The 13,661-nt window shown below is 41.6% G+C and overlaps 1 protein-coding gene across 1 annotated transcript in view; it reads right to left on the bottom strand.

Annotated features, from left to right (window-relative positions):
- Nucleotides 1–11,980, bottom strand: part of NWD2 (NACHT and WD repeat domain containing 2) — a 56,981-nt gene extending 45,001 nt beyond the window's left edge. The window contains exon 1 of the mRNA XM_056323177.1: nucleotides 11,826–11,980. Within this exon, the coding sequence (XP_056179152.1) occupies nucleotides 11,826–11,976 (151 nt within the window). The 5' untranslated portion in view covers nucleotides 11,977–11,980. The remainder of the gene's footprint in view (nucleotides 1–11,825) is intronic.
- Nucleotides 11,981–13,661: the final 1,681 nt, after the last annotated feature.

Here is a 13,661-nt window from a genome sequence, read left to right as displayed (position 1 = left end):
ATCTAAGCATTATTTTTAGTGAACCTTATGTAATCCAGTTGAAAAGGTCATTTTTAATAAATTCTAAAATGTATCTGGTTTTATGAGTAAAATATTTTTCTGATGCCTTGATTTTACTAGATATTCTTTTCTTGTTCCAGATTTTATTAATTTCTTCTGCTCGCTAACCACAGTTGGTTGATTATATATATTAAAGTAATAGTAAATTTGCATTTTAACAATCTTGAGGAGTTAGTGATTGAAAATGGATAGTATATGTTCTAGTCAGTAGCTCTGTTTCAGAAGCAGATGTAGTTGAAACAACTAAGTTCAATTTCTCACAAATACCTTTCATAAGTGTGATCCAGGAAACACTATTTGAAGAACTTCCAGAACTGGCATACCAATTAAATCAATCAGCGACTGAATTACAGACTGTCTCCCAAATTAGTACTTTCAAATTACTGTAGCCATCTCCCCCACCTCTTTGCTCCTATTTTCACAAGAATGATACCCAATGACTTACAATTACCTTTAAAGATCTTCTGTGATGCTATACTCTCAATGGCAGTGTAGAGGGTGGCTTAAAGGGTGGACTTAATTTCCATTTCTTGCACTGCCAGACACTATCAGTCTTTCTCAGTGCCTCTGAAGTTATCTGTCCCTTGGCACAGAATAGATAAAAACATGTGCAAGCTGTCTGTTACCTTCCACGCCTGTACAGGGTTAAAAGCAACTGAATCCACAACTGAGGATCTCATTTCTTTTACTTGAAACAATTCTGAATTTACATAATGACTATGAGGAGCTGACTGTGGTATTAACAACGGAACAATACACCAGCAATGGCATTGCTTAATAGAATTATGTAGTATTATACACGGTTGATTATAGAAAGTATAAAATAGAACAGGCGTAATTAAAACAGGTGAGATTTAAGGAGTTAATTTGCATTTTTAGCTCTGCTTTTTGAAGAAAGGAGGAATAAATGTTAATCTGTGTAGATCATGTAGGAATGTCTTCTGTTCTCCTTTGAAAAATATTTTTAACTCAGTGACTGACATTAAACAAATCTGACTGAAGTATATTAATCTCAAATATAATGAATATCCTACGTGAGAATAAATCACCAGGTAAACAATCCTGTGAGTCTCCTCCCCATTCTCAAATAAACCACCAAAGGAAAAGTTGTAACATGAACTATTAGACCCTTCATAAATGCCTCATTTGCAGGAAAGCTTCTCCTGAAACAAGCAGGCCACTACAGGACATACAGCCATGGTAAAATAATCTTTATGGGAGTTTATTGCTTTATATTTTCTCTCTTTTGCAATGATGTATAGACTGGCTTCCTGACATGGTAAAAGGATGAAGAGGCAGAAACTGGATTTGAGAAATTTATGAAAAATGACATACACTAGTGCAAGTCACTGAAACTCATTCTAAGCAAGGAAATTTTATATTGACTAATGAGCTAATTTTGTGTCTGTGCATGTTGCTGTAAACACTGCTGGTAGTGCTATGGAAGATACAGTGCAGCAGTATGCTGTACAGTCTGTTTTCTTGTGTACTTTCTTAACTGGCTTGGAGACAGCTCATGAAGAGCTAGACAATCTTCTCTCAGGGATAGCACAGCTATATTTGATCCTGCTTCAGGCAGGAGGACAGATCTGAAGGCCTCAAGAGGTCCCTTCCAGCTTCCTGGTCTGTGATTTACACAACAATAAATAACTGACTAATGAAATAACTGCCTTAGGTCCCTTGGACCTCTGTTATGACCACATATATCTGGTTTAAATGGCATGTCATTTAACTCAATGGCACTCATTTTGCTCACCACTGATTGCTTAATTCTTTATAATCCCATCTTGTAAATGACTTGCATTTCAAAGTAAATCATCATACAAACTTTGTTAGTGTCTGGATACACCAAATTAGGGATCACATAAACAGGAATGCTTCAGTAACTTGCCTCATTGCGTAATCCTTCATCACATTTAAATGTAATCCAATAAATATGTAAGTAAATCAAGACTATTATCAACCAATACTATGATTTTATAATTTTCCTAGTATTTTCTAGTAACCACTCCTAAAAAGAGGATCAACACTTCCTGCTCACTGCTCTCAGTATCTGAGCTATCAGAAATATTATAGGGTGGAAAATAAAGGAGAAAAATAGGCAATTTCTTCAGAACAAATAACTTTGTCTTGCCAGAACAGTACAGATTATGAATCTAGCCACTACGACTATTATCAAGTAAGAAAATATTTTTCTTCTGATCTCCTTTTCTAGAACTTGTGGGGTCTTTATTAAACAACAGTAGGTATGAAAAAATAAAAAAATGAAGTTCTTCATTTTAAGAAAATCACTTATAAAGCAGTCATACATGATTTATGTTATGTTTGATTATGCTAGTAAAGCAAGGTCCTCTAGATGTGTCATGCTGACATAGTCAGGTGTGGAAAATTCCTTAAGAGTCCTGCATGACACATTGGTCTCCTTTAGATTAGACTCCATACCTTAAGCTCCTTAGATTATTGACCACTGTCATTTCCTTATTTATTAGCATGGCTCCAGTTTAATAACCCCATGGAAATATGGAGATCAGATAACTAGGTCCTCACAGTTAAACTGGAAAAGTTAACTTGGCAAAGCTGTTACAAGTACCAAGACTATTAATTACTTAGTAAAGCAACTAGACCATTTCATGGAAGCAAAGGACCTCACAGACTATTAAACACAAACACGTAACCTTTATCATTTTGTCTTTGTTGTGATCTTTTATTCTTTCGTCATGCATCCATAACTGTCAGGGTCAGAGGAGGAGTATTGGGCGCCTTAGGTCTAATCCACTAAATCCGATCTTATTGCATTTGCTTATCATTTATTTTACATATAATTGCTGACGTGCATAACTCTATAAATACGGATAACTCCTCTCACCTAGAAGTATTAAACTCACATGGTTATTTGATGGTTCTCAATCATTTAAAAATAATCTTAATCTAAGAAAATCCAGTCAGTGAGATTGCTTGGGAATAAACACTGAGTGTAAACTCAGGCAGTGTCAGGGCTTGTTACATATACTCTTAAGTGCCAGTCACTTCTTCTTACATTGCACAGTCAGGCATCAGCCTTGTACAACACAAATACACAATACTAACTAACAGTATGTATCAAAACCACCATGCTTAAGGGATTTTTGGAGGGTTTGCACAAGCCATTTATTTTGCCAATGATTTTTAACTGTGAACTTCTATATGCTTCTGAATGTCAAATGTCTATTCTGTACTTTTAAAGAAGTGCTGTAGCTTGTAAGAAATGCAAATGCTTTTTAATAATACGAACACATCAAAGGATCTAGGCTTCAGAAGTGCCCACTAATAGCAAACGTTATTGTTGGGGAGCTCTCAAACTAAAGCTGTCCAGATAGGACGCTTAGTCTTTAATTCTGATTTCATCTTAATGTTTTGTAAAATGATGCTAATTAGAGACTCTAAAAAATATTTTTACAAATAACATTTGCTAGTTATCATACATACACTGTAATAATTACATGTCTCAATACCTGATTCACATTAACAGAGAGCTGGAGGACAAAGCTGGAGATTCATAAAGCATAGGTGAGACTGAAAAGGTACTCAGTTGCTAGCAGGGTGAAATGGACTCTATTAATACACATTTTTGAGTGTTTAATCACACCAGAGGCATGTTACTGAAGACTGCAGCTGTGCCACCCTAAGCAACCGCCAGGCGGAGGTTGTACGAGAGTATTTGTCAGGCTCTGACAATTTGAAATCTCATTTGTTTAGCTGTTTGATCAGTCCCAATGACAGATACATAGCAAAAGCATGGCTCTGGATTAAGCCCAGTGAGAAAGTCCTGCCATTTGCTAGTCTTTCCAGTTTCTAGCACAAGTGTATTTTGAACAGCCTGATAAATCTAGTCTGTAAAGGTGACATTTTTTCTCTGGATCCAGATTCTGTACAAGAATGACTGTAGCTGGTCAGGCATAAGGTCTGTCCAGCACAGTGTCTTGTCTCCAACAATGGGCAATACCAGACGCTTACAGATGGAGTTTAAGGCCAAGTCAAAGACAGAGGCAGGCATGTAATTATGGTGGTGATGGGGTGGCTTACAAGAGTTGCGTGTGGTATATCTCCTCCTTGCCCAACACAGCAGCATGCACATGGTGCTCTGCACTGACTCTGGGCTCCTTCCTCTTTACCTTGCTACACTCCTTGTTTTCAGTTACCTGTGATTTAGCTCTACTCCCCTTTTGACTAGAGATTTTCTAAGTAAAAGCCTCTCTCCAATACAAAACCAAAATTAATGAGAGTACCATCAGGGCAGTGGAGTTGCACCGGCACAACCATGATTAAATTGGACTCTCTAATTCCATCTATTATTATCCTTCTTTAATTAAAATTCCAGTAAGGTGATAAAGCAGTTGTCTTGAACAGCACTGCCTATATTAAAAACTGCCAGATTTCTCTGTATTCCATACACATGACTATTTATGACAACATTATATTTATATCTAACACCTTCGCTGTATTACAACCTTAAATTACTGGTAGCTAAATATTACTAATGTATTATTACTGCAGCCTGACAGGGTAACTTATCACAAAATACCCTTTCAGCAGATAAAAATGCAAAGATATTTCATTTGTTTCAGATGAAAAAAATTGCTGCTCAGGCATTGCCCTCATATCTTGAATTAGAAGTTCAGTAACTCTTTGATCTGAAGTTCACTTTCCATTATAAATATTTTAAAATTGTCCAAACAAAACTTTAGGTCTAATGGTCTAATGTAAGATTTTCTCTTGTGTGTTTACACACCTGTGGACACACGTAAGTTTCTTAAAAGGAGTTATTTTGCTGCATAAGCTTAGAGAGAGGATGCCAAGATATGTACCCTTTGTACTACCCTGTTCTTATGTGATTACACAAATCCCACCACAGAATACACATGGTCTCCTTGAAACAGCCTCCGAAATCCTCTTTAGTTTGCTGCACAGCAGACTGTTGCTCAGCTGAGAGGTCACCTCACTGCCCTTGATGGGGCAGGAAAGAAGCTCCCCTGTGTTGATGGGGGAAGGCACTGTAACACTGCATGCACAGTGCTGCCTCTCATTTCAAGCTAGGTCTCATACCTCGCTGAGGTAACGATTCACCATAAGGACACGATTCAGTACTACTTCTGCCCATTGTCAAACATACTATTTGAGAAATTAGCATCACATGGAATTTGCACAAGTGTGTCATTAGAAACTATGTCAAGTGTACAGGGCTGCAAGCTCCCCTGTCATTGGAAGAATGGCCACTTTGCACAAGACCATGCACAAGGCATGCTCCAGTGTGCTACGCTCATCTTGACTTCTCTGTATTTCTCGTTTAATAAAAAGATGCATGCATTTATATATACATAAACCACAATATATGGAACCAGTTTAGCATGCAAATATATCTGAAGAAATAAAGCAATTATTTGGAAAGTTAGAAAGGAAGAAATGAACTTGTAGGTTCTGCTCTGTTCTAATATTATTTCTTCAGTGCTAAGAAAAACATTGATCAAACCTAAGCTGCAGGTACATACAACCCTGAATTTACAAGTTTATTTGTGGATAAAATCTAAACTCCTCTGTAAAGCTCTTACTTTTAAAACAGCATTTAACAAAACTTAGGCTGTTCTTCAGTAATGCTAGAATTCTAACCTTGAGTGATGCCCTTTGAACATGAATACTCAGTTCTCACAAGGGGTTCTAACAGCAAGTTTTAAAATAGTCTATGACAGTGGCTTGAGTTTTATACACCCATTTATGCCATACAGTTCATACAATCTTATATAATTTGCATATATGTGTGCATGTGTGTATACACACACACTATAGAAAGATATGCAAAAAATATAAAAAATACAATTTTAATAATTTTTATTTTAATTAAAAAAGAATTGTCATTGGTTAAAAAATTTAAGTGCTGTTTTTTACGTAGATAGCGTAAATACCTAATCCAAACTCTTGGAGCTGGTAATTTCAGATGCAGGAAGGTGACTGGGTTTCAGATGACTTTGCTTATTTCTAAACATCAAGAAGAGACTGAAGATATGCTGTTTTACTAAAAGAAAACAACCCACACCTCTTGATCTTAGTCTTGCTCTCCAAACACACATCCTACCTTTTGAGTATGTGAATGAAAAATTTTGTTGAATATTAAACAAAGTTCTCAATGTTTATACTTGTGTATTTAGTACATTTAGAGCAAATCCTTAGCCCAGTCCCCAGGCTGCATCAGTAAAGAACTCACAAAAAGAACAGGGGGACATGAAAAGCCATTTTTTTCATACAGTTTATCAACAGTTTCTTGAGTTTGTCTGTTAGGCAGAATAAACTTCCATCCAATTCAATCTCCACCCTAGCCCAAAAAGATAATTTCTTCTAACAGGAAAAAAGTCTTGAAGATCTATTCAACAAAAAATCATCTTGTACTGGTTCTGCTTGAGATCTACTGTCTCTGCCTTGCAAAAAAAAAAAAATAAATATCAAAACCTACATGAGACTTGCTCATACAATCTCAAGGAGAGTCAGATCTTGCTTCTTCCTCAACCACACCTACAGCAGAGTTGTTCTGTGGCACAAGAGGACAGAGAGAAAACTCCATGTAGAGGCAGAAGTACTGAAAATGGCAGGCTTCTTTCCAACCTATGAACTGTAGGTATCTCTGACATCTAGGCCTCCTGAAATAAGACATATTTTAAATCAAGACTCAAACCAAACCCAGGTACTTTAACCATGTTGCCCTCCCAGACTCTGACTTTACTCAACTTTATCTCTAAAACTATCAACTTTCCCCCGCCCCCCCCCAAAGTGTAGCTTGGTTTGTAGTTCTTAAACATTACAGTGATATGCGTCACGTAAGGCCATAAATAGGTACAAAGTTAGGTAACCAGAACTAACACTTAGCACAAAAAAAGTCCTGGATTTATTTGTCTCCACATCTCCGCAACACCTCCCTTGCAATTTCATGCACTTGAACATCTGTGTTTTCCTTTAGCTAAGGAATAAATTCCACCCAGATTATATAAAATTGTCTTTATAAAAAGATCTTCATGCAATGTATCCAAGTAGGGACACCATATGGTATTTTGGGGCTGGACAAAATGGACCATCATTAACTAAGCATTATTACGGCTTTTGAGTATTTTTCCACATTAACATTTCCTCAATTATATTTTTCTTAAGGGAAACAACATTACAGGTAAAAACAATATAGTACACCTGGAACATGCTAAGAATGCAAGGTTATACCTTTCTTTTACCACATATGGCAAGAACTTTGTAAGTAAAGCAGCCATAATCCTTCATATTTTATGAGTTATCCATCCTCATGTTCAGTAGTACTAAACTACAAATGCAAATAACATCTCTTTCAATGTACATCAACATGCATAAAAATACATGTAATTCCTGCAAAGCAGCCTACAATAATAGATCCAAACACAAAGATTGGTGACCCATTTCTGCAATCACTATTCATAGGAATAATTGTTTTCTAGTCAGCGAAACTAACAGCAGGTGAGAATTTTGCTTTATGTATCATGAGAAAATATGTAAATTGGGCATCAGACACTTCTAGCTTATTAGAATTGAGTATTTTCAGATTAATATAATGTTCTGGATGATGCATGTCAATGGAAATAAACAAAGTTGAAAAACACTAGAATAACACAAGAAAACTCAAACTCATTCAATAGAGTAAGAAAAGGAAATCTCACTCAGGCAATCTATGAGGAAGCTGGTAAAGTTCCAGCTGACAGGTTAGTTTTATACTGTGTTGTTGTTACAATGGAGGCATTAAAGTACTATCAGTACTACCTTCTCTTAAAGTAAGTTCTTAATTTTACATTCCTACATATATATATGTAGGACTTCATTCTTAAGATTTTTAATCATGCCCAAACTAGTATTAGTTTAGGGTTTTTATATATAGCTTGTTTTATAGTTTTAAAAAATGGGTACTGGAGGCACAGAAACCACGAGGAACATAGCTTTTCTATATTAAAAATGGCTGTTTAAACAAAGCTTGTCCATGATCTTATCACAGTTCTTTCTGTGCAACAGAAATGTTTTTCATGGCTAAAAATTGGCTGAAAAGTATTAACTTTCAAGATCCAATAAAAGCAATCCTGTACTAGAACTTGGGAGGTACGCGGAGGTGCTGCACAGAGGAGAGAGAGCAGTATAGAGCTGTAATAAGGGATGAAAAAGGGAGCATCCTTACCATGTGAAGTGCTAAAGGCAACCCTCTTTACACTTTGAGATAAGACTGGCTAACACCACCAATGTCAGGACACACTCAGGAGCTATATAAAAGGTGTTATCCTGTCTTCAATGGAACCACCTGTGTGTAAGATTTGGCTTTACACATATCCCTCACCAGTGCATTCATTTGTGTCTGTTGAATTACAGACATGAAAGGCACCTTCACAACCAAAACTTAAAGAGCTCAGAGTAAAAAATTATCCATGCCTTAACTAACCAAAGCTGTAGCAACACCTTAATTCAAACCAGCAAAGGGCTAACTTCCCACTTTCAGAAGCGTCGAGAATTTGAAATTATTGGAGTTTTGACTGTATGTTCCAATTCACAGGATTTCATTTTCAAGACAAATTTCTAACTCTGTTTAAGGCATCAGTTTCAAGCAGGCGTTGTACTATTGCTGTATAACACCACATAATTTCTTGAAATAGCAAACTTTGCAACTCAAATAATGTTAGAAGTAGTAACGAGAATCATTGGAATGTTCTTAACCTACATAGGGGCTGATGCCACAGCTCCATGTAACAGGACCATATGGAATGTGGACCTGTTGTATTTAGTATGAACTGTATGTTAATGTCAATCATCTATGCAAGCACCACTGAGTAGCAGAGAAACTGTCATTAACTGGTTGCTGTTACAGTCCATAGATTTCTACATGAAACAGTAAAAGCACTTACTACAACCAGGTGAACATAACTTACTTTCGTTATCACTTGGAAGCAATAAAATTATCTTGAAAACCCCCAAAATTATTTAATGCAAAATCTTCAACCTCTCTTAGCCAAAATACATATTTAAAGTGTCTGATTGCTTATATCTACTGAAATGACAAAACAGACTTATTTACATTCAAATAATAAAGCAACTTCAATGTTTCTAAAGAGCCAATGATCTTCAGTGATATGAAGGTTGATTAATTGATATCAACAATTTGAGCAAGACAATGATGTTAACAACTAGAGGAAAATATAGTTTCACTTGTCTACAAAATTTCCTCCAGAAAACAAGAGACAGTAAAATGAACCAATTTTGTTCCTATTACCCATGCTTACTGTCACCACACTGTTCTTTTCAGAGAGTCTGAATAAGACATTTTACAAATAACTATTTTCCTAGCTGCATAATAAAAACATATTTCAGTCATACTAAAGTACGTTCATAAAGAACAGACCAGACACTGATTCACCAGAGATCTCCAATATACACTTGTTAAACTGATATAATTCAAGAAAACTTTTAAGTTTGCACGCTTTAGGTTGTACATAAAGTTTTCTTGTGACTGCTAGCAGGATTGATCCCTAAGCTGCTCTAGCCCACTGCTGATCCATACAGAGCACAGCTGGGGGTATTCAGTTCTACCTCTAGGAGTTTGGGGACTCACTGCTCCTGTCAGGAATGCTCTGCATCAAGAACAACAGGTATAAACTCTGTTATGTGCTGAAAAATCAAAAAGGCAGGCCTCAGTCATGCAAATATACATTGTGGTTTGGGGCTGAAATATGTTAAACAGTTTACTAAGTAGGAAGAGTTTAACCTTTTTTTCCAGAACTCTTGCATTGTGAAGTCTTTTAGGTGTTTTGCCAACAGCATTTCTATTTCTAACTGCTTTACTAGATGGTATCTAAACCCTATTGAGGCTACTTTTCCTTGTTTATCCATACATATATTTTTTACGGTCACATACAGTTAGCAATACTTCTGTAAGTGATATCACTGACAAATACTTATGGTTGTTTCCCATTATTTAGAGTCCCTAAACGTTCATAATAAAAATCTGTCATCACTCTGAAATTTCTGTCCCATGCTATCGTTTTTAAAACCAGGAGTAGTGTTGTTGATAAAATTTTGGACATGAGAAGTGTTAATCCTTGTGGACCACGTGAGTCTGTAAAGAAGCTAATCCAAATAATTCTGAAATGACCAAATTATTTTCTTTCTTTTCGTGGTTTTTTTTTGTTGTTGTTGTTTGTTTGTTTTTTGAAGCTGAAATATTCAGATAACAATGCAAGGGTCAAATCCTGCAAATGGATATATATGGCTTCAAACTCCAACTTTTAGAATGAGTTTAGTGGTTTTTTTTTTTCCCCCCCTCTCTTCATTTTAGCAAATAGCTAGCTAACATACCAAGCTATCTAAATGCAGTTCACATCAAATATGGAGGCATCAGTAGCTCTACAGTTAAGGCAATGCTAGCAGAAATCCATTTCTAATGAATAAAAATTCATACTGATCTTCTTTCAGAACCAAATAAACATTTTTGAAATTATTATCACTATTTATACATCTTTGCTTAGATTGCAACAATAAACATTTTCATGCCCGCCTTAAATAATCGCATCTTTTTAAACCAACAGGGATGCCGGATGTGAGAGCAGAGTTTCCTTGTGTCGAGAGCAAATTGGAAGGCCTGGAGGTGTGGGAATTCTTCAAGGCAGCGCTATGCACACTTTTTTACTTGTGAGTGCTGTTTCTCATACTCCTGTAAGTACTAGTGCCAAGACAATTTGCACTTCAAAATTCAAACTGTTTTGCCATTTCTGACATGATTTTCGGATCTCTGATGTTTGCATAAAAGGTGACAGTATTGTTGAATTAGAAGTGTTGGGGGGAAGGTAGTGGGTGGCAGCATGAAAGAGAATCATGAATACAGTGGGCATACTTACAGAGACAAGGGATGTCACAGGTGTGAACACTTGATTTGTTATTACCGTGCTTCAAGTGGGAATACGCTTCAGCAACTAAAAACTTATGAGTGGGAATGCCACCTCCTGAATGTATGCAAATTCCTCTTATCAAAGGGCAACGTTAAAAATAGACTTAAGTAGTGGGATGCCTAATTAGTTCAGATAGCTAGCATGCGACCCCGACTTTATTAAGCTAAACCTGCAGGTTTCAGTGCATGCTTCCTTGGAAGCTGAGTACGGCCGGCATCAAAGGATCACATTTGCAGTAGCCTCTGCCGGCTGAGACCTGCTTTCACCGTGCTATGAAACCAATCAGAAACTCCATTAACCAGCCTCCCCAGGAGAGCTCCACAACACATCCCCCCAGGAAAGCCTCCTCTCCTCGGGAAGGCAACCCCTTCCCCCGTCCCGAGCCCCAGTGCCCCGCCACTCCGACTCCGCAAAAATGACACACACACCCCGGTGCCCTTCGAACGTGACATTTACAGGCATAAAACTCCAGCACCGGAGTGTACCGGCGCCTCCACCGGCCCCGCTCCCGCTCCCCGAGCTCGTACCCCGACAGCCGGCAAAGCGAGCCGCCCGCCCCGCTCCCCGCGCCCCGCCCCGCCGCCCCACACGGCGCCCGGCGGCGGCGCGGGATGGCCCCGCTCCCCGCCGTCCTGGCGGCCCGGGGGCGGCCGCGGGGGCAGCGGCAGGAGCGGGTCGCGGCCAGGGCGCGGGCCCGCCGAGCGGAGGTGCCGCGGCGGCGCCGGGACCGGGTGCGGGGAGCGGCGCGGGCGGCAGGGGGAGCTGCGGGGCGGGCGGCGGGGCCCGGCGGCCGCGGGTTACCTTCTGGGTTGGCGCTGATGAAGACGCGGACGCTCCTGCCGCTCGGCACCAGGTGGGACGGCAGCGCTGCGAGGTTGCCGGAGAAAGCCGCCCGCCGCAGCGCCGCGTCCCGCGGGCAGGGCAGCCTGCCGCCCGCCCCGGCCGGCCACATCGCGCCGAGCCGCAGGGCGGTCCTCGCAGGCGGCCGCCGGGCCCCGGCTCAGGGCAGCCGCCGGAGCGCCGCGGCGGCTGCAGCGGCGCTCGCCACCGGCTCGCCGGCAGCGGCCATGCGGACCCTCCGGCCGCCCGGGGCCGCTGCCCGCCTCCTCGGCGGCGGCGCGGTCGAGGCTGGAGCCGCCGCCCGGCGCCGGAGCGCGGGGGCAGCGAGGAGGCGAGGCGCCGGACGCCCCCCGCACCGCTGCCCAGCGGCGGCCGGCGGCGGGGAGGGCGCGGGAAGAAAGTTTGCGGCGGAGCGGTGCCGAGCGCGGCGGGACGGCGGCCGCCTGCACCCCCAGCACCGCCCGCCTGCGGCCCCGGCCGCCGCGGAGAGCAGCGGGAGAGCCGGGCGCCGGGAGAGCCACTGCGCGGTGGGGCCGGCGGGTCTCTCGGGGTCCCCTCCGCCCCCGAGGGCTTGCGGTTGTCCAACGCAGGGACGTCTCCGGCAAGGCTGACGGCGCCTTCCCTTCTCCGAGTGTGTCACAGCCCCGGGATCGGATTTTTATAGGAAAACCGCTGCCGCCTCATCCTCCGCGCTCCGAAGTTCAGAGCCCTTTTCTTGTGTTTTGTTCTGTAGTCACCTGCACCGGAGTCCCACCTGCTCAGATACAAAAGAGTGATGCTCTTGCTGCTTGTTTTCTTTTTTTTCTTTTTTTTTTTTTAATCAGTTATTTATTTATCGGAATAAATGAAAAGCCCCGGTTTGAAGAATGAAAGAGGAAGGAAGCAGCGAGACTAGCAGCCGGCGGGATGCGGTCCCTTTGCAGCAGTCAGTGGCGGGGCATCCCGTCGGGCAGCGCCGATGAAATATTCAGGAGGGCGGCGGGGTCGGGCCGCGGCTCCGCCGTGCGCCGGGGCGGGCGGGGGCGGCGGGCCGGTCCCCGCTGGAGGCTGGTGGTGCGGTGCGGTGCGGTGCGGCGGCCCCAGCCCCAGCGGGCGGCAGGCCTTCGGCGAGCCGCACAGTTTAGAAACCTCCCGGGGAGGGGCGGCAGGCAGGGACCTGGCAGCAAAGCGGAGAGGAGGGGCTGGGGGCGGGGGGGGGGGCAGGGGAGGGATGGGCACGAGGCCTCAATTAGCCTGGTGGCTCTGCTGGCCGTGGGAATACCTTCTTGGAAGGAAGATGCAGACTTCGGCAGGGGTTTGCAGGTGTTTCTGTGTGCTTAAAAGGCATCTTAAAACATGAAAGTCTTTAATGTGGGTGGTATCTATATAGGCTGTTTCATGTGCTATATATGTTAGCAAGCTGGTTTGTGTATTTACACATATTAAATATATAATACAATCTGTATAATGTATGTAAAAGAACCTTTTTGTGTATTTTTAAGAGCTGAGGTCTCCCCACCCCGTCCTTCTGCTTGCTTTCCACCAGCCCCGCTGGGGTCCCTGCCGGACAAGATGCCGGCTGTGTCTGGCAGTGTCAGCAAGAGGGGAGCCTGAGCTGGCTTTCGCTACTAAAGTAGGCAAAAGCAAACTGCTCAGCTCAGTTTCAGAAACGAAGGTGACAGCCAGATGGGTTCCTTAAGTATTGCTGAGCAGATTTTTTTTTTTTTTAATTCTGATTTCTTAAAGAAATGAGGCATATGCAGAATTGCATCCTGTGTGTATTTGCATGTGAGTATAAGGGAGTAATTTTCTTGCTGT

Source organism: Falco biarmicus, chromosome 1 (genome assembly GCF_023638135.1).
Source record: "Falco biarmicus isolate bFalBia1 chromosome 1, bFalBia1.pri, whole genome shotgun sequence".
Taxonomy (NCBI): Eukaryota; Metazoa; Chordata; class Aves; order Falconiformes; family Falconidae; genus Falco; species Falco biarmicus.
Note: the sequence above shows the minus strand (reverse complement) of the source record. Positions and strands in the feature narration are given on the sequence as shown.